The 22,816-nt window shown below is 45.0% G+C and overlaps 1 protein-coding gene across 1 annotated transcript in view; it reads left to right on the forward strand.

Annotated features, from left to right (window-relative positions):
* thbs3a (thrombospondin 3a) overlaps positions 1-22,816 on the forward strand; it is a 122,451-nt gene that overhangs the window by 35,934 nt on the left and 63,701 nt on the right. The window contains exons 5-12 of the mRNA XM_034173744.1: positions 3,040-3,066; positions 4,015-4,097; positions 7,264-7,315; positions 14,743-14,891; positions 15,908-16,045; positions 22,016-22,090; positions 22,305-22,457; positions 22,538-22,648. Coding sequence (XP_034029635.1) covers positions 3,040-3,066; positions 4,015-4,097; positions 7,264-7,315; positions 14,743-14,891; positions 15,908-16,045; positions 22,016-22,090; positions 22,305-22,457; positions 22,538-22,648 — 788 coding nt within the window. The remainder of the gene's footprint in view (positions 1-3,039; positions 3,067-4,014; positions 4,098-7,263; positions 7,316-14,742; positions 14,892-15,907; positions 16,046-22,015; positions 22,091-22,304; positions 22,458-22,537; positions 22,649-22,816) is intronic.

Genomic DNA, 22,816 nt, shown 5'->3' on the forward strand with positions numbered 1-22,816 from the left:
AACACAGTGAGAACGACTGGTCAAGTATAACATCAGCCATGCAAGGGCACTCCCAGTAATCCCCAAATGATTTTCCAGCCTATCAGATGTACAGATTTTTACAGATTTTGATGGTATCTCGCTAGGCGCACTGGCGAAGCTCGTGACGTCTACTAAAAGCACAACCTGTTTAATTGATCCTATACCAACAAAACTATTTAAGGACCTGTGGCCCATTCTTGGACCAATTGTGCTGGAAATTATAAATCTCTCATTAACTTCTGGATCTGTTCCTAAGTGTTTTAAGTCTGCAGTGATCAAACCATTACTTAAAAAAGCTAATCTCGACCCTAGTGTATTGAAGAATTATAGACCGATATCAAATCTGTCATTTTGTTCTAAAATCCTGGAAAAAGTGGTCTTGCGACAGCTCGTAGACTACCTCACTGAGAATAATCTGTTATATGGCTGGGGGGGCCTGGCTGCCGGTTTGTTTCTGTTTTTTGGTTTTCCTCCCAGGTGGCTTGCGTTTGGGACTGAGTGGCTGTGTTGCTGAGGCTGTCAGGACCTCACCCTGATCACCTGCGACTCGTCAGGACTCACAGCTGTGGTGCATCTGGATGGATTGGAACATGTTGGCATTTAAGACTGGAGTGCACAGTGTGTATTTGCCAGAGACTCGACCTTGTGACCAGACGGGTGAGATCGTCGTCTCGGGAGCCATCTCATCAACAGCGGATGCTGAGAACGTCCAGGTTTGATGCACAGTCTGTGAAAGAGAAGGGGGTGAGGTTTCACGCTCGTCAGCACACTTCCTGAGGTACGTTAGATTTTGTGACTAACATTTATACAGTCAGTAAATGTGGTGTCCCTCACACCTTATTATATTGAGCTGTACGTTAGTCATGTATCAGCTTTCACTGCAGTGGAGTTTTGGGAACTGATTGTTCCATGCCTGCAGGTTGGGAAGCTGATCAGTAATCAAGCCAGGAAGTGTTTGCTGTTTGTACACCTTTAAGTGTTCTGTGTGTAGAGTGTGGACTCACATAATGGTTCCTTCTTTCACAGACTCGGTTGTTGCGGCCACCTGGGGGGTGTCGGCGGGGTCCTTGGGTCCGAAACAGCTTCTGGCTCCGGACCGTTAGCGCTGCTGGGAGCGCACCACGCCAGGCCGCACCTTTTGTTATTATATTATCACTGTTATGTATTAAATTCAGTTAGCCTTTGTACCGTGCTCTGCTTATTTCATACTGGGTCCTTCAAACGCTGGTCGGTTCTCCGAGCTGCGTCCGACACATAACATAATCTTTTTGAGCCACTGCAGTCTGCTTTTAGAAAATTTCACTCCACAGAGACAGCACTTACTAAAGTAGTGAATGACCTTTTGCGAGCATTGGACTCAGATATCACTATGGTCCTGGTGCTGCTGGATCTTAGTGCTGCATTTGACACTGTGGATTACCATATTCTACTCAATAGGCTGGAGAATCACTTTGGGATTACTGGAACTGCTCTTGCATGGTTGACGTCGTACCTGTCCAGTCGTTCCTACTGTGTATTGTGTAATGGAACCTCCTCCGATCGTAGAGACATGAAGTTTGGGGTTCCTCAGGGATCTGTTTTGGGCCCCTTGCTTTTTTCTCTTTATGTAGCACCCCTCGGGAATATATTGCGGCGTTTTGGGATTCCCTTTCATTGCTATGCTGATGACACTCAATTGTATATGCCAATAACTGCTGGTAATCTTACTCACATAAAATCCTTGGAAGATTGTCTTGCATCAGTAAGAAGTTGGATGTCTAGTAACTTCCTACTTTTAAATTCTGATAAGACTGAAGTTATGGTTTTTGGTCCAGCGAGATATCGGCATCAATTTGATCAGCTAGCATTTAGCTTAGGTCTGTGTGTTATACATCATACGGATAAAGTGAGGAACCTTGGAGTAATTTTTGATCCTGCGTTGTCCTTTGATCTCCACATTAGAGACATTACAAGGGCTGCCTTCTTCCATTTGCGAAATATAGCGAGGATTCGTCCTATTTTGTCTATGGCTGATGCTGAGACTTTGATTCATGCGTTTGTCTCTTCTAGATTTGACTATTGTAATGCTCTATTCTCTGGCTTACCGCAGTCCAGGATCAGGGGTCTTCAATTGGTTCAGAATGCTGCTGCCAGACTTTTGACACAGAGCAGAAAGTTTGACCACATTACGCCAATTTTGGCGTCCCTGCACTGGCTTCCTGTTTCTGCAAGATCGGATTTTAAAGTACTGATTTTAGTTTATAAAATTGTTCATGGACTTGCACCTCCCTATCTGGCTGACCTGGTAAGCCCCTATGTACCAGCTCGGGCCCTGCGTTCTCAGGGTGCAGGACTTCTGTGTGTTCCCAGGGTGAATAATAAGTCTGCCGGTCACAGAGCTTTTTCCTATCGTGCCCCAGCTCTGTGGAACGATCTGCCGGCACACATTCGGCAGTCGGACACTGTGGAGACCTTTAAATCACGTTTAAAGACTCATTTATTTTCCCTGTTTTATCATTAGTGTTATGATGTGTTTTTAATCTTGTATTCTTTTACTGCTGTCTTTCTTTTATGGTTGTTTTTATTGTGTTTTAAATTTTTAATTGTTTTTTATGTTGTGAAGCCCCTTGAGACGATTTTATCGTGAATTGGCGCTATATAAATTAATAAATTTGAATTTGAAATTTATCCCGCATCGCTTTAACAGCAGTCATCATCATCACACACACACACACACACACACACACACAGACTGGTCTAAACAGTGCTCAGCTGCTCAGATCTCACTCCAGGTTTTCTTGTCTGATGGAGAATTGAACCCTGTGGACATGTGTACCCGTCAGTCTTAATCCACAGTAATGTGTTCTGGCTGTAATTGTGATCCGTGGAGTCCTACGAGGCACCTCCTGATGAGGTCTGGGTCATTGGTTCTGTTGCTGACCGGGTCCAGATGGGCCTGTGGGCGTCACTTGGATCCAGTCCTGATCCAGATTATTTAAAGGCTGTTTTGTAAAGTCTGCTGTATTTTCTTTCTTGCAGTGAGCGGAGACGTGAGTTCCATTCTGGGTAAGTGACACACAAACCCACCAAACACCAAAAAACCAAACACACCTGAAAACTCAACACCCCAAACCCTTGTGGGAAGCAGAATCCTCCCCAGTCCAGAGACTGGTGCGACCCCCAGCTCAGGTTTATGAGGGAGGTCTGCTGCTGTGTGCTGCAGCATCTCTGTTCCTGTGGAACCTCTCTGGGTCCCCAATGGCAACAACCACGTTAGACTGGTGGTGCACCTGGACTCTCAGTCCACCCCGAACTCTCAGTCTGCCTGGAATCTCAGTCCACCCCGAACTCTCAGTCTGCCTGGACTCTCAGTCCACCCCTAACTCTCAGGCCACCTTGACTCTCAGTCCACCCCGAACTCTCAGTCCACCTGGAATATCAGTCTACCCCGAACTCTCAGTCCACCTGGACTCTCAGTCCACCACGAACTCTCAGTCCACCTGGAATCTCAGTCCACCCTGGACTCTCAGAGGTCTCCTTCTGTCTGCCACTTGATACGTGGGAGTCTTCGGCTTTGAGCTCATTGACACTTTGTCCTCAATCCTGAGCTGGAACAGCTGTAGTCCTGGAACTGTTCCACACCATGGGATGTAGGATCAGCAGGATCCAGATCTTTCATGGTTCATTGCAGCAAGAGTCAGCGTAAACTCTCTGATGAAGATAAACATGTCACGAAACGTTCTGGCGTTCAGTTTCCATGAATGATCACTTTGACTTTCACGACTAAATGTTTGCGACCACTGTTTTGAGACTTTGTCTCTTTAAAGAATAATAAAACTTTGTAAATCAGACAAACTATTTTCTGAAAGTGGACTTGAAACCGGATTGAATGAGGATGTTTGGATCAGATGGAGATCAGTGATGTCATCAGAAAGTCATTATTATGAGGTATACTGCCACCTTCAGCCAGACAGAAGAACAGCAGTAACTGCTTCCTGTTTGGCTTCTTTTCAGGTGACCACACCAAAGCTCTGATTGGTCAGCTCATCATCTTCAACCAGATCTTGGGAGAGCTTCGGCAAGACATCCGAGAACAGGTGAGAGACAGAGAGACAAAGACAGACCGAGACAATGACAGAGACAAAAACGGACTGAGACAACGACATACCGAGACATTGACAGAGACAAAAACAGACTGAGACAACAACAGAGACAATGACAGAGACAACAACAGACATTGACAGAGACAAAGACAGACCGAGACATTGACAGAGACAGACCAAGACTGACAGAGACTAAAACAGACTGAGACAACAACAGAGACAATGACTGAGACAACGATAGACTGAGATATTGACAGAGATAAAAACAGACCGAGACAATGACAGAGACAAAATGGACTGAGACAACGACAGACTGAGACATTGACAGAGACAAAAACAGACCGAGACAACGACAGAGACAAAAATGGCCTGAGACAACGACAGACAGACATTGACAGAGACAAAAACAGACTGAGACAACGACAGAGACAAAAATGGCCTGAGACAACAACAGACTGAGACATTGACAGAGACAAAAACAGACTGAGACAATGACAGAGACAAAGACGGACAGTGACAGAGACAGACCGAGACAACGACAGAGACAAAAACAGACTGAGACAACGACAGACCGAGACAACAACAGAGACAAAGACAGACTGAGACAACAACAGAGACAATGACAGAGACAAAGACAGACCGAGACATTGACAGAGACAAAAACAGAGAAAAAGACAAAGACAGACAGAGACAAAGACAGACTGAGACAACGACAGAGACAAAAACAGACTGAGACAACGACAGACCGAGACATTGACAGAGACAAAGACAGACTGAGACAACAACAGAGACAATGACAGAGACAACGACAGACCGAGACATTGACAGAGACAAAGACAGACTGAGACAACAACAGAGACAATGACAGAGACAAAGACAGACCGAGACATTGCCAGAGACAAAAACAGACTGAGACAACAACAGAGACAAAGACAGACCGAGACAACGACAGAGACAAAAACAGACTGAGACAACGACAGACCAAGACATTGACAGAGACAAAAACAGACTGAGACAACAACAGAGACAATGACAGAGATAAAAACAGACCGAGACAATGACAGAGACAAAAATGGACTGAGACAATGACAGACTGAGACATTGACAGAGACAAAAACAGACGGAGACAACGACAGAGACAAAAATGGCCTGAGACAACGACAGACTGAGACATTGACAGAGACAAAAACAGACTGAGACAACAACAGAGACAATGACAGAGACAAAGACAGACCGAGACATTGACAGACAAAAACGGACTGAGACAACGAGAGACTGAGACATTGACAGAGACAAAAACAGACTGACACAACAACAGAGACAATGACAGAGACAAAGACGGACAGTGACAGAGACAAAGACAGACCAAGACAATGACAGAGACAAAAACAGAGAAAAAGACAAAGACAGATGAGACAACAACAGAGACAAAAACAGACTGAGACAACAACAGAGACAATGACAGAGACAGAGACAGACTGAGACATTGACAGCGACAGACCAAGACTGACAGAGACAAAAACATACTGAGAAAACAACAGAAACAATGACAGAGACAACAACAGACATTGACAGAGACAAAGACAGACTGAGATATTGAGAGAGACAAAAACAAAGACAGACAGAGACAACGACAGAGACAAAAACAGACTGAGACAACGACAGACCGAGGCATTGACAGAGACAAAAACAGACTGAGACAACGACAGACCGAGGCATTGACAGAGACAAAAACAGACTGAGACAACAACAGAGACAATGACAGAGATAAAAACAGACCGAGACAATGACAGAGACAAAAATGGACTGAGACAACGACAGACTGAGACATTGACAGACAAAAACGGACTGAGACAACGAGAGACTGAGACATTGACAGAGACAAAAACAGACTGACACAACAACAGAGACAATGACAGAGACAAAGACGGACAGTGACAGAGACAAAGACAGACCAAGACAATGACAGAGACAGAAACAGAGAAAAAGACAAAGACAGACAGAGACAAAGACAGATGAGACAACGACAGAGACAAAAACAGACTGAGACAACGACAGACTGAGACATTGACAGAGACAAAAACAGACTGAGACAAAAATAGAGACAATGACAGAGACAAAGACAGACTGAGACATTGACTGAGACAGACCGAAACTGACAGAGACAAAAACAGACTGAGACAACAACAGAGACAATGACAGAGACAACACCAGACATTGACAGAGACAAAGACAGACTGAGATATTGACAGAGACAAAAACAAAGACAGACAGAGACAACGACTGAGACAAAAACAGACTGAGACAACAACAGAGACAACGACAGACATTGACGGAGACAAAGACAGACCGAGATATTGACAGAGACAAAAACAGACAAAGACAAACAGAGACAACGACAGACAAAAACAGACTGAGACAACGACAGACCGAGACATTGACAGAGACAAAAACAGAGACAAAGACAGACTGAGACAACAACAGAGACAAAGACAGACTGAGACAATGACAGAGACAAAGACAGACTGAGACAAAAACAGACAGAGATAGACAGACTGGGACAATGAGAGACAGAGTCAAAGACAGACCAATGCAACAAGAGACAGAGCAAAAGATACTGAGACAAAAAGCAGAGAGTCAAAGAGACAAATAGTTCGACCTTAGGAGTGAGTGACACAAGTACTGAGGAAAAGAATAGAGGTCAGGATTATGAGACCAGCAGGTTTGTATGGTCCATGAGCATTTGTCTCTGTCTCTGTCTCTGTTCACCTCCACAATGAAGTTCAAATGAAACAGTCCATCTTTATTTCAAGTAGTTTAACAAAACTGGCACAACTCATTTCGAGGCCACAGTTTTACACACAGTCCGTCCACTTTCAGTAACTGGACAAATATTTAAGACGTGTTTGGGTTGGACACGCGAGTGACTGTGTGATGGGCTGTAAATTAGACACTAACAGATGAGAAAATTAAAGCTGACATTCCAAACTCATTTTCTTCTCTTGACCTCAAAAGTCATGAGACAATCCAGTAGTTTTGGACGGTGGCATGCGTTGGTACGATCGTATCCAGATCATACAAAAACAAACAGTCAGTGAAACAGAGAGACGTGGACATGAACACAGAGATGAAATGAATACTTTTCATTTTTGGTGTCCAGGTGAAGGAGATGGCTTTGATCAGGAACACCATCCTGGAGTGTCAGGTCTGTGGTAAGTCAACAGGGTCACTGATGGGGTCAGGGTTACTAACCGTGTCACTAATGGGGTCAGGGTCACTAACAGGGTCACTGATGGGGTCAGGGTCACTAACTGTGTCACTAATTTTTCCCCACTCGGCGACACACCCACCGAGGATCAAACTCTGGTTATTGGCGACTCTGTTTTGAGAAATGTGAAGTTAGCGACACCAGCAACCATAGTCAGTTGTCTTCCGGGGGCCAGAGCAGGCGACATTGAAGGAAATTTGATACTGCTGGCTAAGGCTAAGCGTAAATTTGGTAAGATTGTAATTCACGTCGGCAGTAATGACACTCGGTTACGCCAATCGGAGGTCACTAAAATTAACATTGAATCGGTGTGTAACTTTGCAAAAACAATGTCGGACTCTGGAGTGACATGTTTAGCCGCATGTTCTCCTTGAATTGCTGGCTGTCTGAGTGGTGTCCAAAAAATGAGGTGGGCTTCATAGATAATTGGCAAAGCTTCTGGGGAAAACCTGGTCTTGTTAGGAGAGACGGCATCCATCCCACATTGGATGGAGCGGCTCTCATTTCTAGAAATCTGGCCAATTTTCTTAAATCCTCCAAACCGTGACTATCCAGGGTTGGGACCAGGAAGCAGAGTTGTAGTCTTACACACCTCTCTGCAGCTTCTCTCCCCCTGCCATCCCCTCATTACCCCATCCCCGTAGAGACGGTGCCTGCTCCCAGACTACCAATAACCAGCAAAAATCTATTTAAGCATAAAAATTAAAAAAGAAAAAATAATATAGCACCTTCAACTGCACCACAGACTAAAACAGTTAAATGTGGTCTATTAAACATTAGGTCTCTCTCTTCTAAGTCCCTGTTGGTAAATGATATAATAATTGATCAACATATTGATTTATTCTGCCTTACAGAAACCTGGTTACAGCAGGATGAATATGTTAGTTTAAATGAGTCAACACCCCCGAGTCACACTAACTGCCAGAATGCTCGTAGCACGGGTCGAGGCGGAGGATTAGCAGCAATCTTCCATTCCAGCTTATTAATTAATCAAAAACCCAGACAGAGCTTTAATTCATTTGAAAGCTTGACTCTTAGTCTTGTGCATCCAAATTGGAAGTCCTAAAAACCAGTTTTATTTGTTATTATCTATCGTCCACCTGGTCGTTACTGTGAGTTTCTCTGTGAATTTTCAGACCTTTTGTCTGACTTAGTGCTTAGCTCAGATAAGATAATTATAGTGGGCGATTTTAACATCCACACAGATGCTGAGAATGACAGCCTCAACACTGCATTTAATCTATTATTAGACTCAATTGGCTTTGCTCAAAATGTAAATGAGTCCACCCACCACTTTAATCATATCTTAGATCTTGTTCTGACTTATGGTATGGAAATTGAAGACTTAACAGTATTCCCTGAAAACTCCCTTCTGTCTGATCATTTCTTAATAACATTTACATTTACTCTGATGGACTACCCAGCAGTGGGGAATAAGTTTCATTACACTAGAAGTCTTTCAGAAAGCGCTGTAACTAGGTTTAAGGATATGATTCCTTCTTTATGTTCTTTAATGCCATATACCAACACAGTGCAGAGTAGCTACCTAAACTCTGTAAGTGAGATAGAGTATCTCGTCAATAGTTTTACATCCTCATTGAAGACAACTTTGGATGCTATAGCTCCTCTGAAAAAGAGAGCTTTAAATCAGAAGTGCCTGACTCCGTGGTATAACTCACAAACTCGCAGCTTAAAGCAGATAACCCGTAAGTTGGAGAGGAAATGGCGTCTCACTAATTTAGAAGATCTTCACTTAGCCTGGAAAAAGAGTCTGTTGCTCTATAAAAAAGCCCTCCGTAAAGCTAGGACATCTTACTACTCATCACTAATTGAAGAAAATAACAACATCCCCAGGTTTCTTTTCAGCACTGTAGCCAGGCTGACAAAGAGTCAGAGCTCTATTGAGCCGAGTATTCCTTTAACTTTAACTAGTAATGACTTCATGACTTTCTTTGCTAATAAAATTTTAACTATTAGAGAAAAAATTACTCATAACCATCCCAAAGACGTATCGTTATCTTTGGCTGCTTTCAGTGATGCCGGTATTTGGTTAGACTCTTTCTCTCTGATTGTTCTGTCTGAGTTATTTTCATTAGTTACTTCCTCCAAACCATCAACATGTCTATTAGACCCTATTCCTACCAGGCTGCTCAAGGAAGCCCTACCATTAATTAATGCTTCCATCTTAAATATGATCAATCTATCTTTATTAGTTGGCTATGTACCACAGGCTTTTAAGGTGGCAGTAATTAAACCATTACTTAAAAAGCCATCACTTCACCCAGCTATCTTAGCTAATTATAGGCCAATCTCCAACCTTCCTTTTCTCTCAAAAATTCTTGAAAGGGTAGCTGTAAAACAGCTAACTGATCATCTGCAGAGGAATGGTCTATTTGAAGAGTTTCAGTCAGGTTTTAGAATTCATCATAGTACAGAAACAGCATTAGTGAAGGTTACAAATGATCTTCTTATGGCCTCAGACAGTGGACTCATCTCTGTGCTTGTTCTGTTAGACCTCAGTGCTGCTTTTGATACTGTTGACCAAAAAATTTTATTACAGAGATTAGAGCATGCCATAGGTATTAAAGGCACTGCGCTGCGGTGGTTTGAATCATATTTATCTAATAGATTACAATTTGTTCATGTAAATGGGGAATCTTCCTCACAGACTAAGGTTAATTATGGAGTTCCACAAGGTTCTGTGCTAGGACCAATTTTATTCACTTTATACATGTTTCCCTTAGGCAGTATTATTAGATGGCATTGCTTAAATTTTCATTGTTATGCAGATGATACCCAGCTTTATCTATCCATGAAGCCAGAGGACACACACCAGTTAGCTAAACTGCAGGATTGTCTTACAGACATAAAGACATGGATGACCTCTAATTTCCTGCTTTTAAACTCAGATAAAACTGAAGTTATTGTACTTGGCCCCACAAATCTTAGAAACATGGTGTCTAACCAGATCCTTACTCTGGATGGCATTACCCTGACCTCTAGTAATACTGTGAGAAATCTTGGAGTCATTTTTGATCAGGATATGTCCTTCAGTGCGCATATTAAGCAAATATGTAGGACTGCTTTTTTACATTTGCGCAATATCTCTAAAATTAGAAAGGTCTTGTCTCAGAGTGATGCTGAAAAACTAATTCATGCATTTATTTCCTCTAGGCTGGACTATTGTAATTCATTATTATCAGGTTGTCCTAAAAGTTCCCTGAAAAGCCTTCAGTTAATTCAAAATGCTGCAGCTAGAGTACTGACAGGGACTAGAAGGAGAGAGCATATCTCACCCATATTGGCCTCTCTTCATTGGCTTCCTGTTAATTCTAGAATAGAATTTAAAATTCTTCTTCTTACTTATAAGGTTTTGAATAATCAGGTCCCATCTTATCTTAGGGACCTCATAGTACCATATCCCCAATAGAGCGCTTCGCTCTCAGACTGCAGGCTTACTTGTAGTTCCTAGGGTTTGTAAGAGTAGAATGGGAGGCAGAGCCTTCAGCTTTCAGGCTCCTCTCCTGTGGAACCAGCTCCCAATTCAGATCAGGGAGACAGACACCCTCTCTACTTTTAAGATTAGGCTTAAAACTTTCCTTTTTGCTAAAGCTTATAGTTAGGGCTGGATCAGGTGACCCTGAACCATCCCTTAGTTATGCTGCTATAGACGTAGACTGCTGGGGGGTTCCCATGATGCACTGTTTCTTTCTCTTTTTGCTCTGTATGCACCACTCTGCATTTAATCATTAGTGATCGATCTCTGCTCCCCTCCACAGCATGTCTTTTTCCTGGTTCTCTCCCTCAGCCCCAACCAGTCCCAGCAGAAGACTGCCCCTCCCTGAGCCTGGTTCTGCTGGAGGTTTCTTCCTGTTAAAAGGGAGTTTTTCCTTCCCACTGTTGCCAAGTGCTTGCTCACAGGGGGTCGTTTTGACCGTTGGGGTTTTACATAATTATTGTATGGCCTTGCCTTACAATATAAAGCGCCTTGGGGCAACTGTTTGTTGTGATCTGGCGCTATATAAATAAAATTGATTTGATTTGATTTAATGGGGTCAGGGTCACTAACAGGGTCACTGATGGGGTCAGGGTTGCTAACAGGGTCACTGATGGGGTCAGGGTTGCTAACAGGGTCACTGATGGGGTCAGGGTCACTAACCATGTCACTAATGGATATTTGCTCGCTCAATAAGACACGCCTAATCTGTCAGATTTCTTTATTTTTAAGATGTATTTCTTTATTTATTTTATTGTGACAAACGAATGGAGACGACAAAACCTGCTTGCAGCACGGGCGAATTAAGGGAATGACAACACTACAGTTGTAATGATCAATTTCATTGTCTAAAACAATCACACCACATAAAGTTAAGCTCAGCGCTGTTCTGGCTCCAGGCTCGACGTCTGGAGAAAAAGGCGAGCAGCACTTTCCTTCCTGTCAGCGCTGTGACCACGGATCGTGCTCCATAACAATCCCGCAAAAGCGGGATTTGTATTGATTATTATGTAGTATAATCAGGAAAGTGTTATTTATGTAACATATGCATTGATTTGTATAATGGCACTGTTTATCATGTTGATCATCTTCATTTTTATGTGGATTCCAGCGCTGGTTCATTTTGGTGTATAATTTACTCCACCTCTCGACCTGGTGTATATTTTCAGCGCAGCGTACGCCAACGACCACATTGATAAATGCCCTCTCTCTCTCTCTCTCCCCCCCCTCTCTCTCTCTCTCTCTCTCTCTCTCCCTCTCTCCTCTCCTCTCTCTCTCTCTCTCTCTCTCCTCCCCCCCTCTCTCTCTCTCTCCTCCCCCCCTCTCTCTCTCTCTCTCCTCCCCCCCCTCGCTCTCTCTCTCCTCCCCCTTCTCTCTCTCTCTCTCTCTCCCCCCCTCTCTCTCTCCTCCCCCCCCTCTCTCTCTCTCTCTCTCCCCCCCCTCTCTCTCTCTCTCTCCTCCCCCCTCTCTCTCTCCCTCTCTCTCTCTCTCCCCCCCTCTCTCTCTCCTCCCTCCCCCCTCTCTCTCTTCTCTCTCCTCCTCCCCCCTCTCTCTCTCTCTCCTCCCCCCCCTCTCTCTCTCCTCTCCTCCCCCCCTCTCTCTCTCTCTCCTCCCCCCCTCTCTCTCTCTCTCTCTCCTCCTCCCCCCCCTCTCTCTCTCCTTTCTCTCTCTCTCTCTCTCTCTCCTCTCCCCCTCTCTCCCTCCCTCCCCCTCTCTCTCTCTCCCCCCCCCTCTCTCTCTCTCTCTCCCTCTCTCTCTCCTCCTCCCCTCTCTCTCTCTCTCTCTTTCTCGCTCTGTCCTCCCCCCCCCTCTCTCTCTCTCCCCCCACTTCTGTCTGTCTGTCTCTCTCCTGTCTGTTTGTCTCTTTGTCTGTCTCTCTCTCCTGTCCGTCTGTCTCTCTTTGTCTGTCTGTCTCTCTTTGTCTGTCTGCCTGTCTCTCTTTGTCTGTCTCTCTCCTGTCTGTCTGTCTCTCTTTGTCTGTCTGCCTGTCTCTCTCTCCTGTCTGTTTGTCTCTCTTTGTCTGTCTCTCTCCTGTCTGTCTGTCTCTCTTTGTCTGTCTGCCTGTCTCTCTCTCCTGTCTGTTTGTCTCTCTTTGTCTGTCTCTCTCCTGTCTGTCTGTCTCTCTCTCCTGTCTGTTTGTCTCTCTTTGTCTGTCTGTCTCTCCTTCTGTCTGTTTGTCTCTCTCATGTCTGTTTGTCTCTCTGTCTGTCTCTCCTTCTGTCTGTCTGTCTCTATTTGTCTGTCTGTCTGTCTGTCTGTCTCTCTTTGTCTGTCTATCTCCTGTCTGTCTGTCTCTCTCTCTCCTGTCTTTCTGTCTCTCTTTGTCTGTCTGTCTGTCTCTCTCTCCTGTGTTTGTCTCTCTTTGTCTGTCTCTCTCCTGTCTGTCTGTCTCTCTCCTGTCTGTTTGTCTCTCTTTGTCTGTCTCTCTCCTGTCTGTCTGTCTCTCTCTCTCCTGTCTGTTTGTCTCTCTTTGTCTGTCTCTCTCCTGCCTGTCTGTCTCTCTTTGTCTGTCTGTCTGTCTCTCTCCTGTCTGTTTGTCTCTCTTTGTCTCTCTCTCTCCTGTCTGTTTGTCTCTCTTTGTCTGTCTCTCTCCTGTCTGTCTCTCCTGTCTGTTTGTCTCTCTTTGTCTGTCTCTCTCCTGTCTGTCTGTCTCTGTCTCTCCTGTCTGTTTGTCTCTCTTTGTCTGTCTCTCTCCTGTCTGTCTCTCTCTCTCCTGTCTGTTTGTCTCTCTTTATCTGTCTCTCTCCTGTCTGTCTGTCTCGCTCTCTCCTGTCTGTCTGTCTGTCTCTCTTTGTCTGTCTGTCTGTCTGTCTTTGTCTGTCTCTCTCTCCTGTCTGTCTGTCTCTCTCTCTCCTGTCTGTTTGTCTCTCTTTGTCTGTCTCTCTCCTGTCTGTCTCTCCTGTCTGTTTGTCTCTCTTTGTCTGTCTCTCTCCTGTCTGTCTGTCTCTCTCTCTCCTGTCTGTCTCTCTTTGTCTGTCTCTCTCTCCTGTCTGTCTGTCTCTCTTTGTCTGTCTGTCTCTCTTTGTCTGTCTGCCTGTCTCTCTTTGTCTGTCTCTCTCCTGTCTGTCTGTCTGTCTCTCTCTCCTGTCTGTCTGTCTCTCTTTGTCTGTCTGCCTGTCTCTCTCTCCTGTCTGTTTGTCTTTGTCTGTCTCTCTCCTGTCTGTCTGTCTCTCTCTCCTGTCTGTTTGTCTCTCTTTGTCTGTCTGTCTCTCCTTCTGTCTGTTTGTCTCTCTCCTGTCTGTCTGTCTCTCTTTGTCTGTCTGTCTGTCTCTATTTGTCTGTTTGTCTGTCTCTCTTTGTCTGTCTGTCTGTCTCTCTTTGTCTGTCTATCTCCTCTCTGTCTGTCTGTCTCTCTTTGTCTGTCTGTCTGTCTCTCTCTTGTCTGTTTGTCTCTCTTTGTCTGTCTCTCTTTGTCTGTCTGTCTGTCTCTCTCTCCTGTCTGTTTGTCTCTTTGTCTGTCTCTCTCCTGTCTGTCTGTCTCTCTCTCTCCTGTCTGTTTGTCTCTCTTTGTCTGTCTCTCTCCTGTCTGTCTGTCTGTCTCTCCTGTCTGTTTGTCTCTCTTTGTCTGTCTCTCTCCTGTCTGTCTGTCTCTCTCTCTCCTGTCTGTTTGTCGCTCTTTGTCTCTCTCTCTCCTGTCTGTCTGTCTCTCTTTGTCTGTCTGTCTGTCTCTCTCTCCTGTCTGTCTGTCTCTCTTTGTCTGTCTCTCTCCTGTCTGTTTGTCGCTCTTTGTCTGTCTGTCTGTCTCTCTCTCCTGTCTGTCTGTCTCTCTTTGTCTGTCTCTCTCCTGTCTGTTTGTCGCTCTTTGTCTGTCTGTCTGTCTCTCTCTCCTGTCCGTCGGTCTCTCCTTCTGTCTGTCTCTCTCTTCTGTCTGTCAGGATTCCATGAGCCTCGTTCCCACTGTTCTCCGAACCCGTGCTTTAAGGGCGTGGCCTGTATGGACAGCCTACAGTACCCAGGGTACACCTGTGGCCCCTGCCCACCTGGGACCACGGGGAACGGCACTCACTGCCAGGACATCGATGAGGTAAGCCCCGCCCCTCTTCGTATCGCTGCTTTAGTCTAGTCAGTCGTGATGTATAAATCAGATGGATGTTATGATTTTTTTCTTTTACGCGACTGCGGCGCCGATCAGTGAATCGGACGCCATCTTGGAGTTCTCTCTTCATTTTAAGATCATCATGTTGTGCTGTGAGCAGAATGAAAAGTTCAGACTTCATCTGAAACGTCTCAGGTGTCACATGAGGGAGTGAGACCAAGCAGCCTGCCTCTGTCTTTGATCCTGTCCCTGTCTCTCTTTCTGTGTGTGTCTCTGTCTGTCTGTCTGTGTCTCTGTCTGTCTGTCTATGTCTGTCTGTCTATGTCTATGTCTGTCTGTCTATGTCTATGTCTGTCTGTCTCTGTCTGTCTGTCTATGTCTATGTCTGTCTCTGTCTGTCTGTCTCTGTCTGTCTGTCTATGTCTATGTCTGTCTGTCTCTGTCTGTCTGTCTATCTCTGTGTGTGTCTCTGTCTGTCTGTCTGTGTGTGTGTCTGTCTTTCTCTGTCTGTCTGTGTGTGTGTCTCTGTCTGTTTGTCTGTGTGTCTGTGTGTGTGTCTCTGTCTTTCTCTGTCTGTCTGTGTGTGTGTGTGTCTCTGTCTGTCTGTTTGTGTATGTCTCTGTCTGTCTGTCTGTGTGTGTCTCTCTCTGTCTGTCTGTGTGTGTGTGTCTGTCTTTCTCTGTCTGTCTGTCTGTGTGTCTGTGTGTGTGTCTGTCTTTGTCTGTCTGTCTGTCTGTCTGTGTGTGTGTCTGTCTTTCTCTGTCTGTCTGTGTGTGTGTCTCTGTCTGTTTGTCTGTGTGTCTGTGTGTGTGTCTCTGTCTTTCTCTGTCTGTCTGTGTGTGTGTGTGTCTCTGTCTGTCTGTTTGTGTATGTCTCTGTCTGTCTGTCTGTGTGTGTCTCTCTCTGTCTGTCTGTGTGTGTGTGTCTGTCTTTCTCTGTCTGTCTGTCTGTGTGTGTGTGTCTCTGTCTGTCTGTCTGTGTGTGTCTCTGTCTGTCCCCCTCAGTGTGAGCTGCAGCCATGTTTCTCTCCAGAGGCCTGTTTGAACACATTTGGGGGGTTCAGCTGTAAGCCATGTCCTCCAGGCCTGTGGGGGGCAGCGCTGCATGGAAGCGGTTTTGATTATGCCAAACCATTAAAACAGGTCAGTTTCACACACACGCACAAGCACGTGCACACACTGCGCCCCCTGTGGGTAGTGACAGAATAATTTCTTAGTTCATTGCCCCTTAAAAAGATAAAAACTAACCATCCCACAGATTTGATCCAAACTAGAAGAAACGCGGTAAATCTGGACTTATTCTTTTTTTTCCTTTGAAATGAACAAGTTCAAAAATCTTTAAACTAAACTTGATAGCTAACTTGGTAAAAATTAATCAAACTCATTTGTAACTACGACAAAGTGTTCTATGGACAGCTGTAAATTAATACAATTCAGGATTCAATGTTTATTAGAGAAACGGAAGAAAATGAAATTATTAATATAGTTCACAAAACTAAGGGGAATAAATCCACTGATATCGATAGCTTTGATATGGTTTTGATTAAGAACATTATTGACTGTATTGTACCTTTGACATATATTTGTAGTCTGTCACTCATGAATGGGAAATTTCCTTCCAGAATGAAAATTGCTAAGGTGATACCATCGTTTAAATCTGGTGATAAACTTGTTTTTCAAATTATAGGCCAATCTCTTTGTTACCATACTTTTCTAAAATTCTGGAAAAAATATTTGTAAAGAGGTTGAACGATTTTATAGCAAAACATCATATACTTAATGAACAGCAGTATAGTAAGTAAGTCCCTTCGGCTGCTCCCTTGTTTGCACTTGGGGTCACCACAACAAATCCAAGGTGGATCTGCATGTTGAATTGGCACAGGTTTTACGCCGGATGCCCTTCCTGACGCAACTCCACATTACATGGAGAAATGTGGCAGGGGTGGGATTTGAACCCGGAACCTTCTGAATTGAAACCAAGCGCATTAACCACTTGGCCACCACCCCTGAATGAACAGCAGTATGGTTTCATCGAACAACTTCTTTGGCTTTAATAGACTTTGTGGAACAAGTTACAAATGCAGTAGAGAAGAAGCAATACACTGTTGGCTTTTTTTTTTTTTTTTTTTTTTTTTTTTACAGAAAGCATTTGATACCATTGATCATACTTTATTATTGGAAAAATTACAGATGTATGGAGGACTGGCCTTTAACTGGATAGGTAGTTATTTATGTAATACAAAATACAACTGAAGTTTTTGAGTTGTATTTTGTTTGCTGATGATACAACTGTGTTTGGTAGTGGGGATAATTTGGGACAGCTCTTGGACTTGGTGGAGAGGGAACTGCAAAAATTTAAATATTGGTTTGACTCTAATAAATTATCACTTTATTTCAGTAAAACTAAGTGCATCATATTTGGAAATAAGCCGAGAAATTTAAGTAGTAAATTATTGTTGAATGGCATTGAAATTGAAATTGTACCTCAAACTAAATTTCTTGCAGTTTTTGCTGATGATAAGCTCTGTTGGAAAACTCATATAAAACATGTTGAGTCTAAAATATCAAAAGTTATTGCTATCTTTACAAAGCTCAATGCTTTCTCCCCCAGCAGCTGCTGGTTTCATTGTATCACTCATTGCTTGTTCCTTATATGACTTATTGCATTGAAGTTTGGGGAAATACATATAAAACAACTACTAATCCATTATTTCTGTTACAAAAAAAACTATAAGAGTGATAAGTAAAAAACCATATTGTGAACCAACAAATTCATTGTTTGTTCGCCTTCAGTTTTTGAAATTTTATGACTTGGTTGATTATTTTACGATACAGATAATGTCCATCCATCCATCCATCCATCCATTTTCTTCCACTTATCCGGGGCAGCAGCTCAAGCAAAGCCGCCCAGACATCCCGATCCACACCCGCCTCCCCCAGCTCCTCCGGGGGAACCCAGAGGCGTTCCCAAGCCAGCTGAGAGACGTAGTCCCTCCAGCGTGTCCTGGGTCTTCCCCGGGGCCTCCTCCCGATGGGATGTGCCCGGAACACCTCTCCAGCGAGGCGTCCAGGGTGCATCCAGAAAAGATGCCCAAGCCACCTCAGCTGGCTCCTTTTGATGTGGAGGAGCAGCGGCTCAACTCCGAGCACCTCCCGATCGCCCAGCCACCCTGCGGAGGAAACTCATCTCGGCCGCTTGTACTCGCAATCTCGTTCTTTTGGTCATGAGCCAAATCTCATGACCATAGGTGAGGGTCGGAACATAGATTGATCGGTAAATCGAGAGCTTTGTGGGGCTGTCTTGGCTGACACGCCTCTGCAACATTGCGTGGCGGTCAGGGACAGTGCCTCTGGATTGGCAGACCAGGGTGGTGGTCCCTCTGTTTAAGAAGGGGGACTGGAGGGTGTGTTCCAACTACAGGGGGATCACACTCCTCAGCCTCCCCGGTAAGGTCTATTCCAGAGTACTGGAGAGGAGAATTTGACTGATAATCCAACCTCGGATTCAGGCGGAGCAGTGTGGTTTTCATCCTGGTCGCGGCACACTGGACCAGCTCTACACACTCCATCGGGTGCTTGAGGGTTCATGGGAGTTTGCCCAACCAGTCCACATGTGCTTTGTGGATCTGGAGAAGGCGTTTGACCGTGTCCCTCGGGGCGACCTGTGGGGGGTGCTCTGGGAGTACGGGGTCCGGGTCCTTTGCTAAGGGATATCCAGTCCCTGTATGACCGCAGCAGGAGCTTGGTTGGCATTGCCGGTAGTAAGTCAAACCTGTTTCCAGTGCACGTTGGCCTCCACCAGGGCTGCCCTTTGTCACCGGTTCTGTTCATTATCTTTATGGACAGAATTTCTAGGCGCAGCCAGGGTGTAGAGGGGGTCCGGTTTGGGAACCACAGAATCTCATCTCTGCTGTTTGCAGACGATGTGGTTCTGTTGGCTTCTTCAAATCAGGACCTTCAGCGTGCACTGGGGCGTTTTGCAGCCGAGTGTGAAGCGTGCGGGATGAGAATCAGCACCTCCAAATCCGAGGCCATGGTTCTCGACCGGAAAAAAGGTGCCTTGCCCTCTTCAGGTCGGTGGAGTGTCCTTGCCTCAAGTGGAGGAGTTTAAGTATCTCGGGGTCTTGTTCACAAGAGAGGGATGGATGGAGCGCGAGATCATCAGATGGATCGGTGCAGCATCCGCAGTGATGTGGTCGCTGTATCGGACCATCGTGTTGAATACAGATAATGTATAAAGTTAAAAATGGACTCTTGCCTCATCATGTCCAGGAGCTGTTTAAACTGAGAGAGTCCAGTTACAATTTGCATGGAACTTTGGTATTTGATAGAAGGAAGTTTCGAACCACTGCCAAAGGTCATTGTGTTTCAGTAAATGGTGTTAAAGTTTGGAGTGATTGTTTAGATTGTATTAAGTTATCTAGTACATTGGCCTGTTTTAAAAGACTTTATAAAAACAATTTATTAACTTGTTATAGTTTGAATAATTAAATAAATTGCCTGTGTGGCTATTTTTTGTTTGTTTGTCTGTTGTATTACTTTGTTTGTTTCACTGAGTTACATTACTGACTGGTATTTGTTTTTCGTGTGTATTTTTTATTTGTTCATAGAACCTGATGTACGGGGTGGGCGTTTAGAAGCCTCTGCTTCTGCCCACACCCTTTCAGCTGCACCAAATTGGTAATTGTTTATGAGTTTTGTTTTATATGTTTTAAAATTTTGTTTTCTTTTGATTTGTTTTGCAAATGAGAGATTTTGTTTGTGTGTGCTGAATAAACCATTCATTCATTAAATACTAATTTTGGAAAATAAACGCCTGAGTCCTGAGAAAATCTGATGAATATTTTAAAATCATTTTCTAACATTTTGCAAAGGAAGAAATCAACAAACATCATCAACAGATGAGTTTCAGTGTTGAGTCCAGTCTGTGGTGAGTGTGGTCTGTAGTTAGTCTGGTCTGTGATCAGTCCAGTCTGTGGTCAGTCCAATCTGCTGTCAGTCTGGTCTGTGATCAGTTCAGTCTTTTTTAAGTCTGGTCTGTGGTCAGTTTTGTCTGTGATTAGTCCGGTCTGTGGTTAGATCAGTCTGCAGTAAATCTGGTATGTTTTTAGTCTTGTCTGTGGGCAGTTTGGACTGTGGTGAGTTCATTCAGTGCTTACTCCAGTTTGTAGTCAATCCAGTTTGTGGACAGTTCAGTCTGTGGTCAGTCCGGTCTGTGGTCAGTCCAGTCTGTGGTGAGTGTGGTCAGTCCGGTCTGTTTTTAATCTGATCTGTGAAGAGCTTGGTCTGTGGTCAGTTTCGTCTGTATTGACTCCGGTCTGTGGTTAGATCTTTTTTTTTTGTCTGGTCTGTGGTCAATTTCGTCTGTGGTGATTTCAGTCTGTGGTTCGATTGGTCTGTGGCTAGATCAGTCTATGGTGAATCCAGTCTGTGGTGAGTTCAGTCAGTTTTTAGTCCAGTCTGTGTTCACTCTAGTCTGTGGTGAATGTGGTCAGTGTGGTCCTTGGTCAGTCCGTCTGTCATCAGTCCGATCAGCGGTCAGTCCAGTCTGTGGTCAACCTGGTCTGTGGTGAGTGTTGCCTGTGATCAGTCCGGTGTATTTTTAGTTTGGTGTGTGGACAGTTTGGTATATGGTAAATCGAGTGTATGGTGAAGCCCATCTGTTTTTAGTGTGGACTGTGGGCAGTTTGGACTGTGGTGAGTCTAGTCTGTGGTGAATCCGGTCTGTTTTTTGTCCACTCTGTGGTCAGTCTGGTCTGTGGTGAGTGTGGTATATGGTCAGTCCGGTCTGTGGCCAGTTCAGTCTGTGTTTAGTTTGGTCTGTGGGCAGTTTGGGCTGTGGGGATTTCAATCTGTGAATCGATCAATTTGTGGCTAGATCGGTCTGTGGTGAATCCAGTCTGTGGGGAGTTCAGTCTGTTTTTTTCTGTGGTGAGTGGGGTCTGTGGTCAGTCCAATGTGTTATGAGTGTGGTCTGGGGTTTGTCTAGTCTGTGTTCACTCCAGTCTGTGGTGAATGTGGTCTCTGGTCAATCCAGTCTGCGTTTAGTCTGGTCTGTGGAGAGCTTGGTCTATGGTCAATTTGGTCTGTGTTCAGTCCGGTCTGTGGTTAGACTAGTCTGTGTTCAGTCCGATCTGCGGTCAGTGTGGTCTTTGGTTAGTCTGGCCTGTCACCTATCCTGTCTGTGGTCAATTCTGTCTGTGGTGAGTGTGGCCTGTGGTCAGTTCCATCTCTGGTGAGTGTGGTCTGTGGTCAGCCTAGTCTGTGTTGAGTGTGGTCTGTGTTCAGTCCAGTCTGTGGTGAGTGTAGTCTGTGATGAGTCTGGTCTGTGGTGAGTGTGGTCTGTGGTCAGTCCTGTCTGCAGTCAGTGGTGAGTGTAGTCTTGGTCTGTGGTCAGTGTGGTCTGTGGTCAACCTGGTCTGTGGTGAGTGTGGTCTGTGATCAGTCCTGTGTGTTTTTAGGCTGGTCTGTGGGCAGTTTGAGCTATGGTGAATCCAGTCTGTGGTGAAGCCCGTCTGTTTTTAATCTGGTCTGTGGGCAGTTTAGACTGTGGTGAATCCGGTCTGTTTTTCATCTGGTCTGTGGTCAGTTTGGTCTGCGATTAGTCTGGTCTGTAGTTAGACCAGTCTGTGGCTAGATCAGTCTGTGGTAAATCCAGTATGTCTTTAGTGTGGTCTGTCGGCAGTTTGGACTGTGGTGAGTCCAGTCTGTGGTGATTGTGGTCAGTCCAGTCTGTTTTTCGTCTGGTCTGTGGAGAGCTTGGTCTGTGATCAGTTTGGTCTATGTTGAGTTCATTCTGTGGCCAGTCTGGTCTATGGCCAGTTCAGTTTGTGGTCAATCCAGTCTGTGGACAGTTCAGTCTGTGTCCAGTCCAGTTTGTGGTGAGTGTGGTCTGTGGAGATCTTGGTCTGTGTTGAGTCCGATCTGTGGTGAGTCCAGTCTGTGGTTCAGTTGGCCCGTGGTGAGTTCAGTCTGTTTTTAGTCCAGTCTATGGTCCGTCTGGTCTGTGGTCAGTTTGGTCTGTGGTAAATCTGGTCAGTTTTTAGTCTGGTCTGTGGTCTGTGGTGAGTCCAGTCTGTGGCCTGATGTGTTCCTGTTTCCTGTGTCTCTCAGGACTGTTCAGATATCGACGAGTGTGTGGATTTACCGGATGCCTGTGTCCAGAACTCAGTCTGTATCAACACTGTGGTGAGTAAACCTCGAGAAACTGACAGCACCCCCCAGTGGACCCTCTGTGTAACGCCTTCCCACTGGATGGGGCAGTCAGAACCTTTTTGAAACAGTCAAAATCCAGCTCCTGTTAAAGACAGAATCAGCACCGCCTTGGTAGGCCACGCCCCCTCACAGCTGATGACAGAAGAAGAAAGCCGAGACAGCGTTTGTCTCTCTGTTCAATTCTCAGGGATCTTACAAGTGTGGAGGTTGTAAACCCGGTTTCCTTGGTAACCAGACCTCAGGTTGCTTTCCGAGGACATCGTGCTCTGCGTTGACCTTCAACCCCTGTGATACCAATGCTCACTGTGCCATGGAGAGGAACGGGGAGGTGTCCTGCAGGGTAGGTGCAGATTGGACTCCGGTCAGGCTGTGGACACCTTCAATTTGGACAGAGAGCTAAAGTCAGGATAACTGTTGCAGTGTAACGTGGGCTGGGCGGGAAACGGGAACACTTGTGGTGTGGACACAGACATCGATGGATACCCGGACCGCCCGCTGCCCTGCATGGACAACAACAGACACTGTAAACAGGTGAGTCGCCCACATTTAACCTGAAGATAGTTCCAAAGCAACCCAATGTAACTGGAAAGAACATTCCCTGAGTTTAACCTTGTATCAAACCGAGCCTAATCTTAAATGAGCTTATCTTAACGAGTGTAAGCTCGAAGGCAGAGGAAGGAGCAGAGAAACTCACAAATA

This window comes from Thalassophryne amazonica, chromosome 7 (assembly GCF_902500255.1).
Source record: "Thalassophryne amazonica chromosome 7, fThaAma1.1, whole genome shotgun sequence".
NCBI classification, from domain to species: Eukaryota; Metazoa; Chordata; class Actinopteri; order Batrachoidiformes; family Batrachoididae; genus Thalassophryne; species Thalassophryne amazonica.